We start from the raw sequence: 27,892 nt of genomic DNA on the forward strand, positions 1-27,892 counted from the left end.
AATAGAATTAACCGTTAGCAATTGCAGATGTCACTTTTCCACATACTGACCAATGCAAGAGCCTAGCTTCTGTATCCATGCTCCCGAAGCCAGGTGAGCACCACTTCCTTTACACAGCAATCCTTTCAGTGTAATGAATCCCAAGTCGTCATGCACTATTGCAAATGTGGAGCCATATTGTTGATATCCAAACGTGCTGCTGACTGAGACACTGTAAACCATTGGTCTTCTCTAATCATAGCATTCGCCCTGGCAATCCACCTCCTGTATATTCAATACTGATGGGCAACCAGATCGACCTTCGTCGACTACCTTAGTCCGTTCTTACTGCTGTAAACCTTCCTGTCTTCTCATAAACCTTTCGTTGATTCATGGTGCTATGACCATACCGAGCCAACATCACTCCCTCTGCCCAATTAAATGTGCCCTAAGGCACATTGTTCTACGATCATAATCTCTTGCAATCTCACAATTCAGGGTCCATTTTTCTGCCCTTGAGGCTGTCACTTAAGTAAAGATCTAGCACCACCACTGGGCATGGTCAAACTATCCAATAGGTAATGAATGTACGTTCCATTTTGCTAGCTTCTAAGTCATATCTAAGACATTTCAAATATAAAGGCAAAATCTAAAAAGTAGATTAAGCAATCTACTAATATTATCAGATATCTATTTTTACCCTCTTTTTACCCCACAAAGTCATCATATCGGTCAGGCTTTAATAAGGAGTTGTAAAACTTTATCTCCATTTCTCTCTGCCTCAGGGTATGGAGCTTCAGAACTCTCCAGTGATGTCCCCCACCTCTTCTCCTGTAAGCCAGCGCAGGAAAGCCGTAGGGGACCACGCAGGTATTCAGCACCTCAGCCTGCCGCCAGTGCCACCTCGCCTCGACCTCATCCAGAAGGGCGTAATTCGTTCCCCTGCTGCCAGCCCCACTGGCTCACCAAAGGTGTGTGTGTGTGTGTGTGTGTGTGTTCTCTTTTTAATGTGTATAAGACCATGTGTTGTGATTTTTTGTTGAATTCTGAGTCTAAACATGGTGCTGGGTCTAATTTGAAGGCATGATCTTAACTGTGAATGTGGCTTTTATTAGAGACAATTCTGATCTCATCATTTGGTTACAGAATTTTTAGCTTGTATTTCTGTTCTCTGTAGATGAAACTACTGCACAGCACACTCTTCAAGTTCAAGTATATCATCTCCATTTTTTCCACTTAGAACAGACTTTGATATCACTGTTTTTTATGACCGGTTACAAGCACTTTATTAATTGATTAATTACAGACAATAACTAAAATTATTCTTTAAATGACACCATTTTTGCTTGACCTGTTTTCATGGTAGTTGTAGCTGTCTATTGAGCCAACAAAGCAAAGCCTTCAACAGCAAACACAATATTAAACTACAGCCAAATTAAATACATCACGCTTTAGTCACTGGGTGGTGTTGGATAGCATTTTCAGCATAGAACTAATACGTATGTTCACCCTCAAATCCTTCTCATATGCCTGTCATTGGCTTAAAACCTAACAAAAAGATTGAAACTTCATTGAACTAATTGTAGCCAATACTGATGCCTCGATTTGTCAAATCTCTAGTTGTTGTTCTACAAGTGATTCCCATAAGAATAGGTTTCTGATTCTGCTGGTGTCTCTTCTTGCATTAGTCCTCACCTGGGATGGCCAGGAAACAGGACAAGCCCCTCCCTGCCCCTCCACCTCCACAGAGAGATCCCCCTCCTCCCCCTCCTCCCGAACGCCCTCCACCCATCCCTCCAGAGGGCCGAGCAGCTTGGATAACCACACCCTCTTCCGGGCTGCCCAGAGACCCTGTGTTGCCCTCAGAGGCCTGGACACCGAAGGACAGCAGCCCCCTAATGGAGCGTTCACCCAAACTTGCCCATGTCGCCCCTGCTCATATCAACGGGAGACCCCTCAGCTGCAACATTGAATTTGGGGGCAACCGATCCAGCTACAGACCTGACACACACACAGACTGCAGTAAGGTAAGACCCACTAGATATGTGCTGCTATTCAGTTATCATAGTCAACGAGGCGGAGAAGCAGCTCACCAGATTACGATCCCCAGACTCATTTGATGTTTGTACAGCTGTTTTACTAAGTTAATAATCTGAGCACCTTCACAGCTCATGGTAGAAGTTCTGTTTAAGCAGGACTATCTTTTCATAGTCAGTGTTGATGTCTACGTGGCTTGAAGACAGAAAGACTAGGAGAAACCAAACACCTGATGCCCATAAAAGCTGGTTTTCCAAAGTTTCTCAATGGTACACTCAAAATAAAGGTGCTTTAAACGGTTCTTTGGGTGATTTCTATAGAAGAACCGCTTCTGTTTTTTTAAAGAACCTGGACGGAAGTTAAGATTCTTTAGGCCTTTAAAGGTTCTTCATTCAAACACATATCTATTATAAATATGGTTACAAAGGGGCAGAGAACATCTGAAGAGTGTAGAGATCCTTAAAATATAAGACTTTCCTAGCGGTGTTCCAATGCCATGCCTCTGTTTTTGGCCAAAGTGAAATTTTCAGTCAAGCCTGGGAAACTGTCCATTAATATGGCAGTGAGATCCATCAGTGCTTGGCAGAAGATCTGATCATGGATGTGAAACTCAAGCATGGTGTTTAGAAAAACAGCTTCACTAGCTAAAAAACATCCAGTTTCTTATTGCATTCTTGGAGCCTTAGTAATCAGAAGCAGATCCATCTAGCCTTTCCAGGGCAGATGCTTTAAGGAGCTTTTAACACTGTTCCAAGAAATATATTGTTGCTCCTACTTCAATTAAGTAAGTTAAAGTGAAAAGATTTCATTTTAAGTCATTCAGTCAAGTTTTGATGCAAGAAAAAGAACTACTGCCATTTTTATATAATGACCAGGTTAAACATGTCTGGAATTGTAGAAACAAGGTACAGCGACTATATGCGACTGGAAGTTTTGAGCATTTACTCATTACATTACTTCTTTGGATAGTTAATTAATTAACTCTACTGACTAGTGTTGTAATGGATCACATATGATCCACAATTTGTACAGATTACCCTCTACGGATCAGGACACGCGTGAACTGCAGAATAATCGCCAAAGTTTTACCATAACAGTGTGCACTACAGTTTAACTGCTGCTGTCACTTTCTACAGTACTTCCTTTCCTCAATCTGGATGCAGAACTGCAGTTACTAATATAAAAGTCACAAATACGAACAAACAAACCGACCATGTGTAAGAAAGTCACTGTCTGTCTGTGTCAAAATTAAAGTCACAAATACAAACAAACCATCTGTCAAAATAAAAGTCCCTCATACAAATGAACACACAGACTGTGTCAAAATAATGATACAGACATAGCAATAACACGAAATACTTTTAAACTGAAAGCTAAAATATCTGTCTTATATTTCTGTCCTTTATCTTCATTTTTGCTGATCTGAAAAATGACAGGGTCCATAGAGCAAACCCATAATTTGATCCGAACCGTGAGTTTCGGAATCCGTTACTGCTGACTCAGCTACTGCTGGCTATAAAATGAACTCTTAATTGCAATTCATGCACACAGTGTCTAAAGAATGTAAAACGTAATGTTATTTTTAATTCTATTCTAAAAACTATTCCAGCATTTGTTGATGCTACATAACACAACAGCATTGTTAGCTAGAAAGGGTCTTCCACCCAACCCTGGGAAAAAGGAAATCTAGAGGAAATGCTGCTCTGCATAAAAGTGCTTATGAGAGCAAAAAATAGGACAGTTATAAGCTGAACATATTTGCAGAATATTGGCCCCAATACTAATAATTCAAATCCCCAGTGAACTGCACAGTGAATGAAGTATAGGCTGCCTATAAATCATGCACCCTAGTGCACACGCTCACACAGGAAGTGGTTGGGACTGTACACACACCCTTAAAGCTCTCAGGAATGTGTCCTTTAGATAAGCCCTCCAGAACATCAGATAAGAGTATCCCTTAAAATGACCGACTGACTGGACGTTGCACAGCAAAAAAGAAGCATTTGTACCTTTAGGTCTGCAGTTCTATTTCTAGCGGACAATACTCACTTTTCTCATATCTGTTACTAAGCAACAGTGACGGCATTCGCGCTCCTGCGAGCTGTGAGTTTTGGCTCTGTGTGGTGTGTTTTTCCAAGTGTGTGAGTGTGTGTATGTGTGTGTCAAAGGAGAGGCTGGCACCGGAGCAAAGACTGTCTTTATGTGAGGGCAATTAAAACACACATTATCACCCTGCCCCTTTTTCCTCTCTTTTTCTACACACACACACACACACACACACACACACACACACAGTTGTTTGATGACAAATTTGGCCTCAGTGCCCCACCATGTGTTATATTCTAGTGTGTGCGTGTGGGTTAAATAGACCAAAAAGGAACGAACACACACACACACACACACACAGATCAGTGGGATTTGGGGATTATGTATTAAATAGGGGCTCTGGTGCCCATCTTCCTTGTGTCCTGAGGGAGGAAGTATAAGTGTGTGTGTGTGGTGGGGAAATTGAGAGAGAAAAAGCCACATGCTTTGTGAGCAGTACGTGTGTGTGTGTGTGTGTGTGTGTGTGTGTGTGTGTGTGTGTGTGTGTGTGTGTGTGTGTGTGTGTGTGTGCCTGTGTGACATTTGAAGGCAGAACTGTCGCGGGACCCTCATTAAAAGTCACTGCAGGAACGCAAGCATCTGATTTCAGCATATCAGATTGTGTGTGTGTGTGTGTGTGTGTGCGCGCGCTCCAGTTTATTTTGATTTGTACAATTAACAAGAGTTAAAAACGGATCATCAGGCAAAAGTTTGGGCATCCCAAGAGATATAAGCTCTCATCACTTTTACAAAAGTGTCAGACCTTAATTAGCTTGTTAGGGCTATGGCTTGTTCAGTCATCGTTAGGAAAGAGCAGGTGATGCGAATTTGATGCAGGTTTGACTCCTCAGACCTTGTCCCAATAATCAGCAGCCATGGGGTCCTCTAAACAGCTGCCTAGCACTCTGCGAATTATGATATACTGATGGCCACAAAGCAGGAGAAGACTGTAAGAAGATGGCAAAGCGTCTTCAGTAAGCCGCATTAGGAAATGGCAGTTAACAGGAATGGTGGAGGTCAAGTTGCGGTCTGAAAGACCAAGGCTGTGTCCGAAACGGAAGGCAGCTGCTTTGATGCCTTGCTGCCTTTGCTGTCTCAGAAGTCAGTACCTTGAAGGTAGCATTCGCATTTGAGATGCACTTCAAAGGCAGCAGTATGTCCTGGCGTTGCAAGGATACCGACAACTACTGTCAACTGGTTGCATACTAATTAAAATCGACTTAAAAAACTAAAATTAAGCCATAACACTGACAATTTCTCATTAATAATATAATAATATTATCTTACGGAAAGTCCAGATGTGTGTGTGTGTGTGTGTGTGTGTGTGTGTGTGTATATATATATATACACACACACACACACACACACACACACACACACACACACACACACACTGATCTGGACTTTCCGTAAGATTACTGGTTAATTTTTCAACAATTTTAATTCAATCATATATATATATATATATATATAATACCATATGATGCAAAATTAAACTAATTAAATTTAATTTAATTTGTGCTCCCTATCGACTGGGTTGTCCAGTTAGATCATAATTCCAGCAGAGGTTTTGACTTTAGAAGCACATAGTACAGATCAACATGATGAACAAGAGGCATCTGCTCCTCTTGACCAACTGCTCCTCCTGGTGTTTTCCCCAGCTGTTTGTCACAATACACAATAATTGTTCAAAATGTTCATTCTTTAGCATAACTCTGTACTCTTGTCTTTTTTAGCCTCTCTCCAATGGCCTCTTGCTCTCAGATGAATATGATGTACCTCCTCTGCGCCATTCCCCTCCCCCACCGGCCCTTACCAGCAACAGCAACCAGAGGTGAGTGTCCTGTGGCAGTGTAAGCTCGCACACACACACACACACACACACACACACACACTACAGTGTGTATACTGGCCCTGCTGTGGCTTTCATGCCACAGCTTCCTCTTTATCATCTTAACCAATTCATCATCTTTCTTGTCTCATCTCACTCTTTCTCTCTCTCTTTTCACTCTATTCTCTGTTGTTTGGTGCCATGTTCCACTCAAGTTTGAAGGGCCTGTATCTTGGAAATGGTCTTTTCTTATTTATAAGAAATTGATCAATTTGTGGAAAATAAGCAAACAGTGCACATTTTACATTTTTTTGTTTTTGCAATGTCAGTCACAGTTTAGCTCCACCCCTTTGTGTGTTTTAAAAGGAGGAACACCAGTCAAAACACACACAATTCACATACTGCAAACTATGGCACAAAAAGCCTGTTGCTTTTCATTATAGAAGATAAAGAAAGGTTGCAGACTGGTCATGTAAAAATGAATAATGGCTGTGTTTGGTACAAAAACACCAAAAGTAAATGCCAAAAGTTAGAATATGGCTCCTTGAGTACTGCACCAACCATATCTTATTTGCTCATAAATTATTTGGGATTATCTGCCTTTACCCTTCAGATTTGCATCTTCTATGTGGAAGTGGTTTTGTGCAGATCAGGTGCCTGGAGCATCGCCTTCTTATTGCATCTGTTATGCATTCATTTGTTCCATGGCAGATTTATTGTTCTCCAGCAAGCCTGCTTGCTCTGAGAACATACCTTTTTCCCAAAAAGGATGAAGATATTTCGATTGCAAATGCATAAATAGCAGGTTTTCAATCTGAAAGTTGCTCTGGCAGAATACTATTATGCACATGAACATATATATTGTTTTGTTCACATGCAGCAACACTCTTTTTTTAAGGGACCCTAGAGTGGATAACTGTATTTACAAGAGTTTAGTTGAATAACGAGAGTTCCATACATGAAAGTGACAAACCGTGAACCTCAAGCAAGGTTGTGTCCACCTTCAGAAGTAAACACAGAGCTGTTTGTGGACCCCTTCTAATAAATGCATGCACCTACTTCAGTTTCTAAGGCAGGCACAGATGTACAAATGCACACACCACAGCTTGTGTTAGTCCCTGTAGAGAAGTACTGCCAGTAGGATATGACTCTCTGAAGCAGATAAACATGAACCGTGCCTGAAGCCAGGGGTTAGCTAAAGGGGTATAAAGCCCCCCAGCATTGAGCCGTTGAGCAGTGCAACTATGTTCTCTGGAATGGTCGTGCTCCATCCAATACTTTTGGAAAGAGTTAGGGATGAGTTGGGGTGTTGCTGACCCAATATTCTGACCTCTCTAATTCTCTTGCCGCTGAATGTAGTCAAATCCTCACAGCAGTGCTCCTGAAATCTAGTAGAAAGCCTTCCCTGGACAGTAGAGACAGTTACTCTAACAAAAGAAGGGTCAACTCTTTTTAAGGGCCTTGATTTTGGAAGAAAGGACAAATGAGCATGTGTCCAAATACTTTTGTCTCTATGGAGTCTCCACTTGTGAAAGCCTTGAGACTAAACACACTGCTAAACACACACACTGTATGGCTAGCCAGGTGCTAAGCTAATAGCTAACCCTACTAGACCCTATTGCAGCCAGCTTACCTCACAGTTCCACCCGGAAAAGCCATGTATTGGTTGCTCCTCCATATCATCAGGTGGTTACAGGTTCAAATCCCAGCTATGGAACAGCCAGTTTTCGACTCGTTATTGGCACCGTTTTTCCTTTACCGATAAAACTACTGGTCACCCACATTGTTTGGCATGCCAGTCGGACCCCGCACCACCCACATTTGCAAACAGTGAACGGACACAGCCAACAACTGTGTGAGCTTAGTCTGTGAGAGATCAAGCGGTTCATGGGGAAAAAACAATTACCGTGGTGACGGGTTATTCTGAGTTTCGCTACTGCTGAAAGGTCCTTGACATTTACAGCACGGTGTCTAATAAAAGCGTCGTCATCTGATGGAGAGAGAATGGAACAGCAGTTTCTCACACACTCTTGCGCTCAGCCTCGGTAAAACTCAGCAGCAGTGTGTGCTCGGCGCTCAGGGCAGCGGTGTGTTTGGGTGGTTTCTGCTGTGTGTATTTATTAATGGAGCGGTGGTGCAGGCTGAGCAGTAGATGGGTGTGTTTAATGTCATGGCAGTGGATGAATGGAGTTCATGAATAGAGTTTAGGCTACAGGACGGCATCTGTACACAGCAGTGGCCTGAGTGAGACTGCTCTGGATGTGTGTGTGTGTGTGTGTGTGTGTGTGTGTGTGTGTGTGTGTGTTGTTCAGTAGCTGCAGGCTAAAGTGCAGCTGTGCACACTGATCTGCTGGCTCAGTGCACACTGGATTCTTTGTAATGAGCAACTCTTTCTCTCTCTCACACACACACACATATATACACACACACGCACAGAACTGTTGATGTAATTTTCCACCTTAGCAGAAAAACACATCTGCAGGGGAACGTGTGTGTATGTGTGTACACTCTTCTTTGTTCTCTCTCTGGTTGTTTGAGCATTACTCTGGCCGAGTGACGCTGAAGATGTGGAAAATGTAGCTCCATAAACGCCTTGGCGTTACTGAGACATGAACAGCCCCGTCACTTTGCTCTCTGATTCATAGCTGCCTGAGTGTGGAGGAGGTTTGGAATGATCCGGTTCTGGGTGTTTGCTTCGCCCCCTGCTGGATGTGGAGGTACAGCATGTTCTGGTCATGGGCATGGTGACTTTTGCAGTTCGATATGCCCTGTGTGTGTAGTTTCCACCACAAAGGGGGTAAATCGTTGACTTTACTAAAAAGCAACTAAGGACTTTTTATGTTGAAGAAAGCAGTTGAGATCTTGTGAGCTGTTTGGGGAACAAAGTTCGGTTCTAGATTTCTCCAGTCATTTAGCACTGATTTATCAAACCAGGTGTTTGGTGATAACTATGAACTATAAATCTTTCAGAGATGTTTTAATGAACACAGGGATGTAAAATTAGTCATTTTTAAATAAATGTTATTTGTAGTTATTTTATATTATTCAGTTGCTGAGTAAAGAAAGACTGACTGCCCAGATTAGAAGCTTTTTTATTTAGGTGCCCAAAACTTTTACACAATACGGTTTAATAGTACTGTTATTATTATTGCTATTAATTCATGTTACATGACCATTTTCCAACCTCTTTTTATATATATTAGGCTTTTTGGGTACTATGTTTCTAAGACTGTTTAAGTTAAAGTTCAGTTTAACTTACAGTTGTCACAAAGTGGCTATACGGAGGTCCGGATGAGAGCCCCAAGTAAGCAAGCCAAAGCCAACAGTGTCGAGAAAAAGCTCCCTCAGCAAACCTTGGGAGGAACCAAGACTGAAGAAGTGGAACTCATTCTGCTCTGGTCATCCCCAGATAGCACAGAAAAAGCATGAGTTGCTGCACTACTAAAATCAAATACTACACAGTAGAGCTCAGATGTTAGCTCTGAAAACCAGAGGTTAATGTTAGAAGTCTTATCCGGGGGAATGAAGATTAGCTCTATGATTGTCATGTTAATGTTAATGTAAATGTAAATGTGTAAAGACGAACTCTTTAAGAGGTATGATTTTTAGTTATGTTAGTGGTAATGGCTTTAGTAAGAGTCTGTGCAGGGACCATGCTCATCAGGTGGGTGAGGAAAGCAGGCCAGTGGGGTTTTCTGGCTCATCATAACTTGATCATTAGTGGGCGGGGCGGTTGTAGGCCCGAATAAGCGTACATATGTAAATGCATTGCTGTTGTGACGTCACATGAACATTGAATATGAAAAAATATCATGATATGGTCAGTTAATACAGTAAATATGGGTAAAAATACACTTCATTTTTTAATATTGTCTAAGAATTGAATTTTGGCCAGAACATGAGCACATACTTTTGTGTGCATATGTGTGTGCCTCTGTGTACTTGTCGGAGAGGTGCTTATGTGATTACATTGGCTGATCTGAGCCCATCTAGCTGCACAGGCCAGAGTAAATGTTTATCTCAGTAAGGGGCCGCAGTCTTGCCAGTGTGTGAATAGCAGGGAGCCTGCGTAAGCTGGAACGGCCAGGTTGTTGACCTGGAGCCCATCCGTTAATGCTTTACTAAGACCAGTTTTATCACTGTTCAGAGGATGTGCTTCACAGAGCAGGGTTGTTACAGGACCAGAAGCTTGGCTTAATGTGGTATTACAAAACACCAAAACAATACAGTGGTAAAAAGAAAATCGTCTAGACTCCCCGTATTCCCAATATCACATTGAGGTAAACTGCTTTTTAAAACTACTACAAATGAGGTTTATGTTTTGTCTATCTAGTACACAGCCAAATAAACTCACCCCTGATGTGCATTCAAGAGGATCACAGGGTGAGGGGGAGTGGGCTGTGGGAGCTCAATGATTGTTAATTTCATGGGCTGAAAACAGGTGGGAAAACAAATGACAATTTAGCAAACTTCTTTAGTCATTCCAAATAAAAGGGAGAGCAAGCAAACCTGGATGGATTCGTGTGCCAATTGTGCTTGAAAATCAAAGCCAGAGATGCAAACAAATGAAACAAGCCTGTCTATCTAAATTTGACATGGACATGTTGTGCTGGTTATACTAATGTTAGTTATATTATGTGTCAAAGACCAAGAGTGACCAGAACATATTTGACGGCAGCTACTCTTACGAGCGCTCACTAGACTTTGTGCTCTCAGACATGAAACTTTATTCTGTAAAGTGTGACTTGAGCCTCAGTTAAAATGAGGTCTATACTGTGATGATCAGCACACTTATCTAAGCTTAGATAGCTGGCATAATCTTACATTGGGACTTTGTTACTGCGACACCAGTAACGCAGCTTCACTCTCTCAGACACAAGCTTTTATCATCAACACTTGAGTCTGTAGCACCACAGCAGCAACAGGCTACAGATCCTCCACCATAGGAAAACATAGGTTTAGCTTTCTGTCCTAAGTCACTTGATCAGAGTCATCATTGACTAAATGTTTCGAGGGAATTCTGTCACCCAGACTGCATTTGTTCTGTGGGGAGCAGAATGCTGTCATGCTAACTAAGCTAAAGCTAACTGACTTTTCTTTCCTGATTTACAGCAGCTTAGGACTTGTAATTGTTGTTGGACTGAAGGATTAATATTTGATTAAATGAAATGATTGATTAAAAAAATAAAATTTGTCCCAGACTTTAGTTTTTTTTTAATTAACAAAAAGTACAACATATCAAAACCAAACTAAAAAAAAATATTACAAATATGATTGCATGTTAGATAATGATAGATCACCTAGTTAAAATAATAATAAAATAAATAAACTGGAGGGAAAACTGCAAACATGTAATTTGTGCTTTTTGAGAGATTTACTGACTCTTGGCTAGTAATAAATAGTTTTCAAAATTTCTATAGTAATATAAATATAGATAAATATAAAGATTTTTTATTTCTACTAAAAAGATATTACATCTGGATTTGGCTTCTTTTTATGAATATAGAATTTGGCAAAAGAAATAAATCATATCAGTGGCTCTGTTTGGTAATGCTGCTTGCCGCAGTTATATCTGGAGAGGAAAAAGTGCATACCGCTGTAACCTTGTACAGAACTAGCATAGTGAAATACTGCATTGTTGTAGTATTGAAAATCATGGAACGTTCCATATTTAGTGAAATGCTACCGAATACATAGTAATTTACATTCCGTGGTGTTTATACTGTAGTTCCTAAGCGGCAATGTGAGCCCGCCTGTGTTCTGTTATACTGATTGTTCAGACGGTTGTGCAGTGTGGTGGTATAATGCTCCATAGCCCTGCTAATGAGCCATAGGATGTGGCTTTTTGCTGCAAACTCCTCGTCTCTCACAGTCTAGGGACTCACTTTGAAGTCGTGGGTATGAGGCAGAGATAATTAAGGGTTTACTTTGCACTGGTGGGAGACATCGTTTTAAAAATCAAACCCACACTGCCTTGTCGTCTTCTGCCCGGTGATGCTAATTTGCCTAGTGCTTTCTTTATCATGTTGCGTTTTTCAGTCAATAGCACTAAATGAATTTTTTGGGCACAAACTTGCTTATTCTCCACAAGTACTGCATTTAGTAGAGAGATGATGGCAGTGTCTCGAGCACGGACCCTAGGCATTGACTGATCTAAGCGCTCTGTTATTTGTACTACTTTGACCACTGTGACTTCCCTGGCAGCCTTGGCTTGCTCATCATGGCTGGGAATCTGCATTTCTGTGAAGCTCCTTTGGCACAATGTCTGTTGTAAAAAGTGATTCAGGCACTGTATGTCCAAAAGTATCCAGACAGCTCTTTAAATTAAATGAAGTATCTACTTTAATGTGCACTCATTGCTGACACAGGTGTTCACTTATGCCTGTAATAGGTTGGGTCACTCTGGAGGAGCTGTACATGGGTCACTATGCCCAGTGCCCAGTGCCAGCTCCAGGAGTATATAGCCCCCATTACTTTCCTGTGGAGCAGATCTGGAGTGATGAAGCACTGAATACCCTTGGGATGAATTGGAGTGGCAACTCATGGATTTGCAATCCAGAACCAGTTGTCCAACACCTTGTCTAACCTTACTAATGCTCACATGAGTGAATGCAATCATATCCACACAGGAAACATTCCAATGTCTAGTAAGGCCATCCCAGTAGAAAGAGTAGAAAAAGCAGATGTTTGTAAAATTGAACTGAACTGAATTGAACTGTATGTCTGATCCTGATGCGTCTACACATGGTCCTGTGTTTGGTTAATGAGCACTAATTAACTATGGTAACGCTGATGTCTGTGTTGTGTGTGTGTGGTGTGTTGTGAAGGTTTACCAACCCGTTTAGCAGCCCGTGTTCAGAACGATCGAGGGCACTAACAGAGAGAGTAGAGGATGAGTATCAGATCCCTTCGTCACACCCCGTGTGCATCACACAGCCTCCAGTCTGCATCTCCTTCCTCATTCCTAACAGGTTGGTATAAACATATACAGATACGCACACACACACACACACACACACACACACACACACACACACACACACACACATAAACGTACACTCCCTCACTCTTGAGTCTTCAGTGTAACAAGAATACAGCTCGTCTACATATCTCTGCCTATTCAGCCTACTGCAGTTTAGCCCCGCCCATTCACACTGCAATCGCAGGGTCCACAGTAGGACTGTCCTGTAAAGAGAATCCTCCTTCGTAGCCTATTGGTCACACAAATGGAACAGTCTAACAGTGCTGCATGGTGACTTGACCAGAAAGGTCCCATCTCTTGGAATTAGTATATACCGAATATAGCGAACACACCATAGGGGGTCGCGGCCAAAGTGATGTAGTAGCAGATGAAACGGCCAGACGTAGAGGTCGTGCGTGAGGGTCTGTACCACTCCAAAAATCAAAAAGCAGACTGTCTGCGTGGAGGCGCAAATGTGCCTTGGCCGTTTATTGACGAAAATCACGTCTATGCCACTGTCTTCTCTGTCTGTCAGACACCTTCAACAAAAACTTCTCTTCTTTATTGATCAACAACAGCCAGATCCATGGTGTTTGACTATCTGCAATCAATGCAGTGAATGTGTTTACATACATTATTTCTTAAAAAAAGTAATGTGGATCATCAAAAAATGTTATTCACATACTTCTATTCTTGTACCAAATTTAATGTGATCTCTAGAAAATAAGGGCAACTCACTTGTACTGTGTGAGATAGAGGAGCTTCCAGCTTCATGCTTGAAAAAAAAAAAAACCTAAACAGTGGTGGCACAAAAGGTACAAACATTGAGAATTGCGGATAGTCCGGCACTTCGCCATGTGCATTGTGCTGCATCTGCGTTAGGTATAAACCAGCCTTCAGAGATAATGAGGTAGCTAATACACAGGATTTACTGATATGTTGGATAAATAGTTAATCAAGTACCCGTGCACATACTTATTGCAGCATGATTTACTGTAGGAGTGTTGTTATTTATAATATTTATAATAAACTGTCCAAAATATACTCATAAGTGTGTTAAAATGCCAGGTGATCTCATTTATCACAGTTACTCTAGATATCATCATATTGCCCAGCCTTACTTTACTATATATCTGCACACATTTGTGAATTAGTGAGGTCACAAGGTTGATGGTAGTTGTTGGTAGATAAGCACACTGAGTCTAACTGAACACATTGCTTCTTTGTTCTAAAGGGGTTCAGAGAACGGCTCATCGGATCTCTCCTCAGAAGGGAAGAAGCCCAAAGCTCCCGAGCACAGTAAGCTCCACTATTTCTGCTTTCTGCTGCACTTCAGCTAACCCTCATCTGTCATATCCATCTCCTGCTTGACTGCCTGTACGGGGCTGTGTGGGTGTCTGTGCACTGAGAGGCTGAAGAGTAAAACCGGGGGTTGGTAGCTGGGTAGAAAAGTGTCAGTTTGCTGGTTGAATAGGAGTGTGTGTGTATGTGTGTGTGTATGCTGTTTTTCCCCTGGAGCACTGTGGAATTCACTGTGTGAATCTGAGGCTGTGAAGGAGGCTGTGTGTCTGGGTGACAGTTCAGTGTAACCCTGTGTGTTATATTCCTCAGGTGGGTTCGACTCTGGCTTGTCGCTTTCGGGTGTGGCGCACACCACACAGTGTCCTCTCCACAACAACAGGACGCCATCAGACTACGACATTCTACTGCCCCCACAAGGTAGCCAGTGACACAGCTCTGCTTATTGGCTGCTATGTTTTATTTTGTTGTTTTTGTTTGTTTGTGTGTTTTTCTATATTGCTGCGTACTGGTCTGTGAGTTTACATGTGTGCTCTCCTTGAGAGACTTCAAGCTTAGATAAGTCTACATTGTCTACGTTTTTTACATTGAAAATGAATAGATACAAGGTTTTTGCATGGCAGAGACAGAGTGCAATCACAGGCCTTTGCAAAAAAAAAGTGCAAAATAGTGCTGAGGAAAGTTCTTCAGTCTGTGCTTGAAGACTCTGGGTAAGTTCTGCATGAATGTTAATAATGTAATATTGTTTATATTTGATAAACAGGTACATGCTTTGTTTTAGCTAATTAATACATACAGGCTCCAGGATGTTAATACATTGGAAAAGTAGCAGAATCTTAGCGCTCACTTGCACCACTGTGTGTCTGCGTGACGGCCTTTGTCTGATTGTACGTGCCTTCATTAATATTTTGTTAAGCTATTTGCTAATCAAAGGCAAATTATTGTTCATCTCCACTCCTCATTAAATTTTGATACAAGGTTCCACATGCTGATTACTGATTGTAATTTGAGCGCGGTGACTCATGCATAAATAAATCACATACCTCATTTCTAAGGAAATCCCTTTATCATCTCTTCATAATCTCACAAAGATTAGTTGTATTAAGTTTTGTTGAATGTAAACGATGTGTGATTAGTTTTACTAGTTAAGGTGTGTGATAATCTTGTCCATACTCCATCATTTGTCCTTGTGATGCACTGTGAGGATGTTTCAGCTTTGGTGTTTCAGCCCCATCTAGTGCTGAGAGCTGTGAAGTGCGGTTTATGTATTTCTCTTTCTCTCTCTCTCTATTTTTTCCAGCCCCCTCAGCAGAGGACCTGTTTAACACACTCCCTCCCTCACAGCCCCCGCCCCCTCCACCCGTTAGACACAGCTTTCCAGACGTCTCCTCGTCTCCGTCCTGCTCCAGAGCCACTCGGCCTGCGTCCGGACACGACCACTTCCTCCTCAACCCAGGTGAGTCGGTTCCAGCAGTGTGCCACTTGATTGACATGTCCGTGCCCCACCCACAAATGCATTGATTCATAGAGCCCATCGGCAAGCCCTGTACATCCACTCCCAAACCCACAGTAGCCATGCCAGAACACATCCTGTGTGCCAGATTGTGTGTGCGCGAAAAGTTTATACTCTTCTGAAGATTTATGAGGAAAGTTTGAAAGCTAGAGTGGGAGTAAAATCATATGCCAGATGATTTATTCATTCCCAGATATGCCCTCACCCTAGACTAGCAACTGGTACTTTGGGTGCATTGTTTTGGTGATAAATGTTGTTTAATAAGGAATACAAACGTTCAGCCAAGCCAGCTGGGCATCGGGGTACAGCCTGTGCCAGTTCTATTAAGACAACAAACGGTGATTGTAAAGCAAACTGTCCGTTTTCCATCAGTGTCTTATTTTTTTGACTCATGTCTCTGAGAGTTCAGTGGTGTCAAACAAACACAAAAATCAGTGTTCAGATCTGCATTACAATAATGTGGCAACGGCAGTAAAGGGCTTGAGAATGGATGTCCGAGGCTTGGTGATTGATTCGAGACGCATATGTGGACCCTTTACTGCATCCAGACTGTTGAGGACAGATGATTGCCAAAACACACATGCGTTCACCCCAGGCAATTTAAATGCATGTCCTGTGATCGCTTGTGATCGGATTTCTCACATCATTTCTGCTGGGGGAGGGGCATGGCACACATTAATAATTCTTTAATCAATATGAGACACCTAGGTTTGGTTGCATTCCAGCTATGAGTATCGTCTTCATCTATTACTTAGTTTGTTATTGTAGCGTGCTCGGCTAACTCGCACGGGTGGTGGGCAGTGTGGTCTCGCGGTCGTTGTGCATTTTCCAAATGAAAGTCATTCGATGCGGGCAGGGCTTTAGAGCTCAAGACTGCAAGAACAGACCTAATCATAGAATTTGGATTTGTATCTGTTCAAAAGAATGGTAATTTACAGTTTTCCACTCATCCCAGATGGTGTTGATCAGCATTGACATGTTTGGTGTCTAAGTTTTAGCTGTGAAGCTAACTTTCTAAGTCTTATGCGTCTCTGACCACCTCCAAATGTGGTTTGAGTGATCGGATTAAGATGCGTCTCAGATACTTATTGTACCCTGTTCACACCTGCACTTTGTGCTGCCCACTTGATGATCGAACCAACCAGGGCGCATGTTAATGCCAGGTGTGAACGGGGGCATATTTACAGAAAACATTTTAGGTGACTATTGGCTTAGAAAGTTAGCTTCATAGATAAAACTTAGACACCAAACATGTCAATGCTGATCAACACCATCTGGGATGAGTGGAAAACTGTAAATTACCATTCTTTTGAACAGATACAAATCCAAATTCTATGATTAGGTCTGTTCTTGCAGTCTTAAGCTCTACAGTGCCATCTAGTTACAAGTCCTTGGTATTTTCGTAATGTTTACTTACTTATCTTATTTAGTGCTTACACCATGAAGGGGTTTTGGCATTGTCTCTCATTGTGTGTGTGTGTTTACTGTGCAGATGCGTTCCTGGACGTTCTGAGTAACTCCGCCCCTCTGCCTCCCGTTCGAAGACAGACAGGGGACAACATGAAGTCAGCGTTCAGAACATCACAAGAGTATGACCAGCTGCCTCCTACATTAGGTATAGCAGTGTCCTTCTTATATAGCAGTGATATGCTGTTACATGCTGTTATATTGAGTACAGTTACACTCTGTATTTTACGTACTGAACCACCAAAGTGCTGTCGTTGTACCTGTGAAGTCACTGCACCATATTGTGGTTGTGTATTAGTTAGCCATTAGCAGGAGATAAGTGCAGGCTTCATGAATTATTGACAGTGAGGCGGTAATGCTCTTAGTGCCTCTGAGAATTGGAGATGAATTAGAGCTGATTGGTCTCGTTGGTTTTTTATGATCTATTTAATGGAGCGTAATGTCGTTTCCCGTCCACCAGTGGCTGGAGATTGCCTGCAGGCACCTGCGCGGCCGCCAAAGCCCTTCCCCAGGAAGACCCCTCCGGACGTCCAGCACAGGAGGCCGCCCGAGTCCTCCCACGAGAATGTGGACGCCAAAATCGCCAAGCTGATGGGCGAGGGCTACTCGTTCGACGACGTGAAGCGGGCACTGATGATCGCCCAGAACAAGGTGGACGTGGCGCGGAACATTTTGCGGGAGTTCGCCCTGGTGGCCCCGAGACTCAACCTGTAGCCAAAAGCCCACCATCTCTTACTCTTGCTCTCTTTCTCTGTCTCTCTCTCTTTAAATGACTGTCTTACTCTGTCCTGAGAAATGGGGCTGCAGATGGGCACCTCGCAGTGCCAGTCCAGTACCTACCCTGGGTCTGGGCCCTTGGAGAGCGCAAGACTGGACGCAGGTCCGAGGAAAAGTCGTCAGTGTTTCCAAACACAAAAACCTGTGGGGGGGAGGGGGGATCGCCTTGTGTTTACAGTGATGTGCCGCGTGGTGGCTTACCGCTGCTGCAGCTGCTGCTGCTGCTGTCTGCTGGGTCCCAGTCCATTCACTTTCAACTCATTCAATTCACACAGCTCCAATAGCAGTGCTCCTGCTCCTGCACTGTCCCTGAATATTTTGACTTAGGAATGTCCAGTGGAGTTGTTACGGTATTGTGGTTTCATGGTTGTCACGTTGTGTGATTGGGTGGCTATCCTACCACTGAAAGAGTTATGGCCCCCTTCCATTCCTTTTAGCCTGAATCACACCAGAGCAAGTTTGATGATTTCTACCTACTAAACCCATCAGCAAACAGGAGAGTTGAGCAAGACAAGCAAAAAAGAGCTGTGCAGATATCCAGTCCCGTCCTAGAGCATCTTTCATTTTCTTTAAATCTTTCATAAATACAATTGCACTCTTGAGATTTATGGAGGCTGGCTCTAGTCAGTATACCCCCCATGGGATTGGAATGTTCAGCATAGCATTCAGCTTCGAACGTGACACAAAAATGTAATCGCAGACAGCACGTCCCTTACACACTCCTACAGCAACATCTGTAATGTGTAATCTATCAGTTACGCTGGTCATACTGGCTGAGCACTGCTGCCCTGCTCGTTCAAACTCTGCGTGTTTTAAGGAAACACTGTCAAAATACACATATGATTCCTTTCCTTTGTTACTCACTAAAGCAGCACAGAAATGTTCCATATTGTTTAATCACCCCGTCACATATAACCGTCAGTATAACATTTCTGCTCGTCAAATCCAAAACATGCAGATTTATGACACTGTAAACAAACATGTCTGCACCAGCAAGGCTGGAGTTCCATTCTACTTTAAATGGTGCAGAAGTTACGTCAGAATGTAACTGCGGCGCTTTTTTAAGGTGGAACTTCAGCTTTATGCTGCAAGGTGAGTGCACAGCAAACCTTCCGTGTTCTATATCTTTATTTTTACCAAAATTATATATATATTTTTTAAAGTCAATCAGTCAATACATGAATTGTAGTAATGAAAAATCACAGCTTTATTAAAATATGCAAAAATGGTTATATTAATAAAAGAAATGACCACAGAAACCTTTAGCTGATATTGTCTGCCCAGTTCATGCCTGGTAACTCGAAACACCCTTCTGTAGATTTAAGAACTCTAGCTGTGCCAGAGGAACTTACCCTGGGCAGACCGTTGCAGACAGGCATGGGAGGGTTCATTTTCTTCACCTAATTATGTGGTTTTAAAACTGAAACTGAAACCATGATCCTGGCGAACCATAACAACCCTACTGTAAAACTCAAGCCCTGAAGGCCCACAGAGTTTAGTGTTTTCTCCAACGCTTTGAATTCACCTTATGAAGTCCTTGCCAATTAGCCGAGGAATTGAATTAGGGTGTTAAATGAGGTAAAATGCTAAACTCTGCAGTGTTGTACCCCCCCAGGACTGGAGTCTGACATCTCTGTTCACAGCAGGGGTCATCAGTCCTGTCTCCTGGAGGGATGGAGTGTGGCACACCTTGCTGATTTCCCTGGTCTAACACATTCTAGTAAACCTGGTAATTACCTGATGAATGGAGTCAGGAGTGTTTGAGCAGAGCTCTGCTGACCTCGGGACCTGCAAGGAGCAGGGCGGATGACCACCACTGCTCTACAGAGAGGAGCAGTCTGAAGTGAACTCTGAATTGGCTGAATTGAAACGGAAATGGACTTGAACTCCACCCATCTGACTGTTGGTGTGGCCAGTGTGTTGTAGGCTGCTCTTGCCTCTCCTGCCACCTCCGCTGTTGCTGCTGCAAGCCTTATCCTTACACACACACACACACACACACACACACACACACACACACACACACACACACACATACATGCATACACTTTTATAATTCTATGGTTCTGTTTCAGTCTGATCTTGTGTTTTATTTTCTGGTGATCGGATCTAAGTCTTAAACCAGAACCCGGCCGTGTGTTTCTTTCACCTTTCCCACCGCTCCTTCCCCTCCCTCCGAGTGACGTTCTGTGAAAAAGACAAACTCTACCAGCTTGCAGAGTAGAGCGCATTCTTTTACAGTCGCCCATTTCACTTCTCGCTCCGTAGCTTGAAAGGAGAGCAGTGTATTTTTCTGGTGATGCTGTAATCAGGCTCTTTCCACTCCACGAGGGAAAAAGAGGGGTAATGGACTACAGCTCACGCTCCACAACCAGACTCCGTAATCGCACAATCAACTCAAATTCCCTGCTAGAATTCCCATCCAGCTTCACAAAGGGGACAGGGGGCGGCGGGGGAGGGATTTAGCTCTCGGCTACGCCACGGGAAGTGCCTCCAAGCCACCCTCCTCTCTCTCTTTCTCCCATAGAGACAGCCTCCCGCTGAGCTCCGTTCAATTTAGATCACGTTTGATCATTGGAAAGCGCTCATGGCCCGCGTCACGCGCTCTGTCTATTGCACACGCTCAACTCATATCATACCGTACAGTGTTCACACAGTCTTCTGTGGAGGCCACGTTCCTCAAACTGCTCCTTCTTTCTGATCCCTGCCAGCTGTTTTCAGCGATCAACAGTCAACAGCATGGTGTTTGTGGTATTATGTGGCCACGTCGGACTTTATTATTTATTAATATTCTATTTTTGTAGTTTTCTTTAAAGTTTGACGGCTTCAGGGCAGATTTTCTTGTTGTTTATTATTGCAGGTTATTACTGCAGTCCAGTGTGGCCATTGGTTAGTCCAGCACAGCTTTAGGAGGATCTAGTCCAGCAGGAATTGGCGTTGACCATGTAGGGGCGCTCTGCTTTTCTCACACCGAGGAGCTGCTGAAACTGCAGCCATACCAGTGCCAGGACAGGTTTGCCAAAACATTGTAACGGCCATCTAGGGTTAGTTAGAGCTTGCCAGGTTAATATGAAGTAAACATATTTACATGCTTAAAAAATGCTTAAAGGACACTCCGGTGTGCTTTTACCCTAATCTGTCTGCTGCAGCTGTAGTTTCTGACTCCAAATAATAATTGATGTATGTTAAGTTTCTAGTGACCACAAAATAATATATTGAGGCCACAAGATAATATCATTAAAAAAGATATATTATTATTGTTTTTATTATTATTATTATTAATGTTAATATTATAATATTAATATTATAATAAATAATAATATTATAAATACTATAAACTATACAGTCATATCAGGATATTATAATCACAACTGGTTTGGAAGGTGCTGCGTGACAGGGTTTCCCAGCACACACACAACTTTGTCACAACCTCGTCATTAGGTTATATTGCCTCTCGGTCATAAGACTATCATAATTTTATTCATTATATTATTCATTTTCTGACAGCAGAACACATAATTTTTGAACATTTAGTGCACCAAAAAATAGGTTGTCGCAACGTTGTCACAGAGTAACCATGTTTGCTGGGTTCGCTGCACTTACAGATAGGCGAGCACACCAGTCAGTTGTAGTAGAGTGCAAAAGAGGACGTGATTTGACTGATGTCCAAAAGGACATGATTATAGGTTCCCGGGTGAAGTGTGGTAGCATCTTAGAAACCATCTTGTTGTCTCAATACATTATTCAGTATTTTGAAGCCATGTATTACATTTCTAATGCCCACACAATATTATATTGATGCCACAATTTATTATTATTTCATGGCTCCAATATATGATTTTGTGGTCACTAGAAACTTAAATTGTGGCCTCAACATATTATCTTGTGACCACACCTTATTAAAAACCACCACTGTGTCACATTAGGGGCTCCATAGTTTTGATTTCAGGTTTTCTGTTCATTTCTTAAAGGAAGAAAACTGTTTATGGTCATCAGCCATATCCAGTAGATGCAGCAGATACAGGTTAGGCTGAAAGTGCTGGAGTTTTCCTTTAGAAACTCTGAGCTCTTACAGAAGGGTCAATGCAGCGACTCTTTATTAGATTCCTTTGATTTTATTAGACCTTCAGGTCTGCGCACACTCTCGTCTCCAGCGTGCAGAGAAGGTTCAATTCAATCCTGCCTTTTCTCTCCAGTTGCCAAATGAAAGGTCTCTGAATGTGTTCATTCTGGGGGAGCTTGACCGCATAGGCAAATTAGTTATCCAGAGGACGGCGCTTGAGTAATTACTCATGTAAATTTAGTGGCTTTGGTATCTTCTGTTTAGCAAAGATTTCCTGCCTGGGGCCGTAATGAGGAGCGATCAGCCATCAGTAGACAGCAAATTAAGCAGGCCACTTTCTTCAAAAACAGAAAGATCATCACCATCTGCCTTTTCTCCGTGGCTCTCCTCCTCATTTCGATTTTTCCACCTGTGGGACCGGATCAGGCTGGTTTTATTCCTCACTCAGAGCGAGAGCGTCCTGTAAAGGTCACAGCTGATCAAGTAGCTTCTACATTCAGGTTCATGTAGACAGGCATGTATTGGATGATTAAAAAAAAAAAGATTGACTCCCTGCGTGTCCCACACTCAGCGTGAGAGAGGGGAGAAAGCAGCGGCTACAAAGTGACCCTCCGCTTCATCTGCTGGTTCACACTCTTCACTCAAGACCTTGCAAGTGTTAATTCCAGACAAGAGCTTTGATCTTCCCTCCATTTCTGCTCCCTCATCAGATCCTGTTATTGGATTGTACACTCTCTCACTTGAAGCTTTGTTTTGCACTGGTCACTCTCCTGCTCCCCGTTTCAACTCCCAAGTCTCCAACAGAGTGGACAGACACCTCTGTTTGACCCAACAGAAAGAAAAGTGGCCTTTGATGGATGTGAAGAGGGTGGGATGATTTCTGTGCTTTTTATTTCATCCCCTCCCTTTTTTGGTTAATTTTTAGTGGAAATGCCTTGTTGATCATGCGATGTGTGCAATTAATTTATACTTTGTTTAAAAAAAAAAAACCTGAGATTATTTTCTTTGTTCAGTACTGATGGTAACTTGTGATCTGTTCTTGTGAAAATGTTTTATAAAAGCCAGTATTAACATCGCTGTCTGCTGTTTGCCATGTGTTCCTTTGTTTCTCCTCAGGCTGGTTTCCCAGAGCCAGATTAGCCTAAGCCTGGATTACATGGGGTTTTCAATTGGGGATTACCATTGAAACTTCGGTAAAGACCAAGACTAGTCTTACTTAGTGTCCAGGGCCAGGTCTTGCAAGTTTAGCTGTTGTATAGGACAGGTCAGGAGGACAATTGGCAATTTTGTCATTTGTAATTTTGGTGATGATGGTCATGATATCACTGAGGACTTTGTCTACAAAAAATAAACCGATAAATAAAATACATTAAAAAAAAAAGCCAAGAAGACAGAAACTATGAACACACCTTATTTTCCTCAGTTATTACTGATTTAGAGATTTAAGCTTACCTAGTGTTATTGTTCTCTTGTTGTCATATCTCCACAAAGGCAGAGGAGAAGAAAACCTTAACTTTTAATGGCAGTGTTAGATTTTGTCCTATTGTAGCATTTCTATTCCTTCCCTCATCATAAAGTTATGATACAGTGGAAAAAAACATCTGCAATCATTTTTGCTTGACAGCTGAAACAGATCCGTGTCTTTCCTATTAATTGACATCATAGTGAGGCGTTACAAAGAAATGAATCACAATTAAAACAACTCATGGTTCCTTATCATTCTTATACCTTTAGCTAAAACTGCTGTAAAACACACACTGTAGATATTACTGTAGTGCCATTTTGCTACACAATGGTTTAATTATAGACAAGTTGTGGGGTGGCCAAATTCAAATAAGGGGGAACAGAGCAACAAAGCAAAATTTCATATTTTTATGCATGCCGCCTGCACAGCTCTGCTATACATGAAAATATCAACTTCCCAGCAGCAGCTGAAATCCGAATAAGTGCAAATTTTGCATCTTATTCTACAGGTGGGGTTAACTGGAACAGACTGAGGGGCTGTTTTTGCTTAAGTTCCTAAAACATCAGAAAAATCAACTGAAACAGTTCTGGTTGAACCAGACGAGCCTCCCAACCGAAATACATTAAATCTGCATCCAAATAAATATGATTAGTAAAAAGATGCTGAGTTGAACATGGCAAAGTTGCTTTTGACCACAGAGTCGAGGAGGTGAGAATGATAAAGCTGTATATCGAATATATTTCATGACATCTGTGCATTAAAAACGTACAGAAATGAGCTGTTTTCAAATCTGCAGAAATATCTGACCATATACAGTCAAAATCACACAGGATGAAGTTTGCGCTTCTCTCTCCTCTACTAATCACACACGCTGATCATTAAATCAGTTTAACTTTAAGGAACAGCAGCTCTTCAAAAAGTGAACCCTTCATAGAAGCAGCTAGGAAACCTCTGAAGTAACACCAAAACGCATCATTTCTTCAAAATGTACACTTTATTCTCAACAAAAGTACAAAACCAAAAGTCTATTTACAAACACTTTTATGGCCTTCTTTTCGTTCACCCTCTTTGGTTTCACTGCTGCCCTGATGGTTTGGAATAAAACATATGAATGAGGGGGAAAAAAAACGAATCCAATTACATGTACAACTGAAGTGTTCAGTACCTTAACCAATAACGTTAAAAGGGACACAAAAACCAAACGAAATTTTTAAAACATCTGTCAACATTTCACCCAGCCATCCTGTAGTGGTGGAAGTAGTACATTTTGAAGGTATAAATAAAGGAGGAAGGGGAAGTGGAGGAGGGGGGCGATTTCAATATGCCTGACTAGTATCCAGGCAGAAGTGTAGCTAACCTCACATTCTCACACGATATAAATAGCCAAACATGAGCTAGACACAAAAACCAGACATATTTACAACAAACCTTATTAGACCACAGTGAGCAGAACAAACGCCTCAAAGCCATCACAAGCCACGAACTACAGTGTGGGACACTAACTGTAACTAACTCAAGCGTTTTACACATGAGGAACTAAAAACAACATCCTGAAAGAAAGTGGAACATGGTTTAGTGTGATTACAAGTGCTGATATGAGCGGGAGTGAAAGAGTACCATCTCTGATAGGTGGCAACCTGCGTAAATGCCGAGTTGTGGGAAACTCCTGACACACCAGCTTTCATCATCAACAACGTCGAAAACCACATCTTAACATTTCACCATCGACACAACCGTAGACGCTCCTCTCTGGCTTAAGGCACAAAGAAGGAGATAACCCTTACTTCTTTTTTTTTTAGGTATTTATTTCTTTCTTTCTTTCTGAAAAAAAAGTAAGATAGGTATGGAGGCCTTTGTTGAAGTTCAAGAGTCTTTATTGTGGCCGTTTAGAATATAGGAGGAGGAGATACTGGGGATCGCGAGATCGACCACAAGTCTGGTGAGTCAGCTGCAGCAATGCAATCGCTGCACCAGCTCGCAGTGGCGAGGAGAGCTAGCTGAGCTTTTGATTTACCAGTCGTTCTGCAATCCCACCTCCACCTGTGGTCAAGAACTCTCCAAGCAATGACCAAAAGAACCAGATCACAGACACGATCCTGAATTAGACTGAGTGGATATGATGATGAGGATGAAGATAAGGATGAAGTTGTGAGGAGATTTCAGTGATAGTGAGATCAACCGGTTACCATACCAGACCTCAGTGGTGAAGAGAGCTGAGCCATAAAGCAAAGCTTCTGATTTACCAATCAATCTACATCCCCACCCTTGCCTGTGGTCAGGAACTCTGGGTAATGACTGAAAGAACGAGATCATGGAAACAAGCGGCCTAAATGAGTTGCTGGCTGGGCTCACTGTTCATGATGGGATGAGGAGCTCTGATATCTGGGAGAAGCTCGGGTTTTGGGGGCCTCTCGTTGGAGGTGTACCCGGCATTACCAATAAGGAGGAGACCCAGAGAAAGACCCAGGACTTCTATCTCCTGGCTGGCTCAGGTGCACCTGTGCATTCTCCAGGAGGAGCTTGTGGAAGTAGCTGGGGACCCATGCTTGCCACATTGCCAGCATGACCCTGAACTGAACTAAGCGAGTAAGACGACGACGACGATGATGATGATAATGATGATGATGATGATGATAATGGCATGTGACGATACTGGTAAACATACCATTCAATCTGGTCTGATCGTCACCTATGGCAATGGCAGAATCTGGTAGTACCAGTCCAGACTGCATGTCTATTCCACATAATGGACAGTGTTCAGGTTAGTGTGTGTTTTGTCCAGCGGTCTGGGTCTGGACCAGCCTTTTTTAATTATTATTTGTATTTTTTAAGGCTTTCAGGAACTTCAGGAATTGACACGAAACTAACTTCCATTAAGGCCAACGTAGAATTCACCAGGACACGCCCCTGCATTTAACAATACTTCACATCCCTACAGCTAAAACTACTGCTACTGACTCACTACGTCTTCAAGCTTTCAGAGAAAATCAGCTTCTGGCTTCTGGACCACTGTGAACTGAATCGATTTCGGATGGGTGGAGGGGGGGTGGTTGCAACCTAAAGCGGTACTGATCAATGAAGGCAAAACGATCTGAACTGAGAGAAAGAAAGTGTAACAGCAGTGAAGTCGTCTTCATTCTTCCAGGATCCAGCAGGCTTCACAGGAGCAGATTAACTCAGGAGAGAAGGAGAGAGAGAGAGAGAGAGAGAGAGAGAGAGAGAGGGAGGCAGAGCGATCACTCAGTCCTGCATGAACTAAACCTGAATTATACTCAGTAATCTCAGCATTGAGCAAAGAGAAATGAGCTCGCTATGACATATTTACAAAGGCCTGAAAAGTGTACAGTGAATTTTTTTACTTTTCCTACTAAAAAGAAGGGCAGAGGAGGGAAAAGGGGATAGCTTGAACCCACCACACCTGCAACGCGCATAAAACAAGAGCATTCACCAGGAACACAACGAAATCAAGTAAAAGGAAATCAAATCAAACTCAGTTTTCAGTGCAGACTAAATTTACAACACAAGTGGATCTTTTTTTTCTTCTTCTTCTTCTTCTTTTGATTCAGGGAAAGATGGTGGCTGTGGTGGTTGTGTTGATCGGAGGTTTTGGGGGAGGGGGAGGGGGGTTCTGCAAACTGTCCGTTCTGGGTTACGCAACATTTCTGAGTAATTCTGCGATGCGTACGTATGCAGCCTGACTGGAGTTGATCCTTCCAATCAGGCATTGGAGATCATATGATAGACATGTTGTGGTGTTGCACATTCAGTGTGGCAAGGCCTCTTTTCTGAGAGAGAGAGAGAGAGAGAGAGAGAGAGAGATGAAGTTAGACAACCTTTCAATAGCTTCAAGAGAAAACAGCTTCAGTTATGACTAGTCGAGACTGCCCACAGGACGGAGTAACGCGATCCTACAAAACGCGCCAGCAAATCCTATTAAGAAGGGCCTTTATTTCACAACCCCACTGCAGTAAAGCTTTTTGCACTGACATGCACGGCTCTTCATGAGCCTTAAAGATGATTATTATTGCTATAATATTGCTATTACACAACATTCAGACAATAAGACAATTCCCACGGCCAAAGGAGAGAAAACTCCTCTAATACTTGGTTGCGTGTCCCCTTGCCTTAATAACAGTAACAATAACCAGTCCTCTCAGGTAAGAATTACACCTTCAGATAGCCCTGGTCTCTTCAGATGGCCCCTGGCCATTTTAGCCCACTCTTCTAGTAACTGGGTACACATGTCCACTAGAGTTCTAACTGAGAACTGGGGTTAAAGTTCGGTGACTTTGCTGGTCAGTCAGTGTCCCAGGGTCCCATCTATTGAATCGATCACACAGATTTGGACCTATTCGCCCTGCAGTTGTTCTCATGGACTGTGAGAATGTGAGTATTATGTTCTGCTTGGTGGTGAA

At 42.5% G+C, this 27,892-nt stretch overlaps 2 protein-coding genes across 3 annotated transcripts in view; one reads left to right on the plus strand and one right to left on the minus strand.

Moving 5' to 3' along the window:
- cblb (Cbl proto-oncogene B, E3 ubiquitin protein ligase) overlaps window positions 1–23,087 on the plus strand; it is a 105,089-nt gene extending 82,002 nt beyond the window's left edge. The window contains exons 11-19 of the mRNA XM_072658248.1: window positions 765–950; window positions 1,668–2,006; window positions 5,838–5,935; window positions 12,760–12,903; window positions 14,128–14,192; window positions 14,505–14,612; window positions 15,493–15,648; window positions 17,198–17,320; window positions 17,633–23,087. Coding sequence (XP_072514349.1) covers window positions 765–950; window positions 1,668–2,006; window positions 5,838–5,935; window positions 12,760–12,903; window positions 14,128–14,192; window positions 14,505–14,612; window positions 15,493–15,648; window positions 17,198–17,320; window positions 17,633–17,886 — 1,473 coding nt within the window. The 3' untranslated portion in view covers window positions 17,887–23,087. The remainder of the gene's footprint in view (window positions 1–764; window positions 951–1,667; window positions 2,007–5,837; window positions 5,936–12,759; window positions 12,904–14,127; window positions 14,193–14,504; window positions 14,613–15,492; window positions 15,649–17,197; window positions 17,321–17,632) is intronic.
- A 1,365-nt stretch (window positions 23,088–24,452) lies between these two features.
- The window catches only part of alcama (activated leukocyte cell adhesion molecule a), an 88,629-nt gene continuing 85,189 nt past the window's right edge, over window positions 24,453–27,892 (minus strand). For both annotated transcript variants that reach the window (XM_072658600.1, XM_072658599.1), the window contains one exon: window positions 24,453–27,262. The gene's annotated coding sequence lies outside the window, so the exon portion shown is untranslated. The remainder of the gene's footprint in view (window positions 27,263–27,892) is intronic.

This window comes from Salminus brasiliensis, chromosome 16 (assembly GCF_030463535.1).
Source record: "Salminus brasiliensis chromosome 16, fSalBra1.hap2, whole genome shotgun sequence".
NCBI lineage: Eukaryota > Metazoa > Chordata > Actinopteri > Characiformes > Bryconidae > Salminus > Salminus brasiliensis.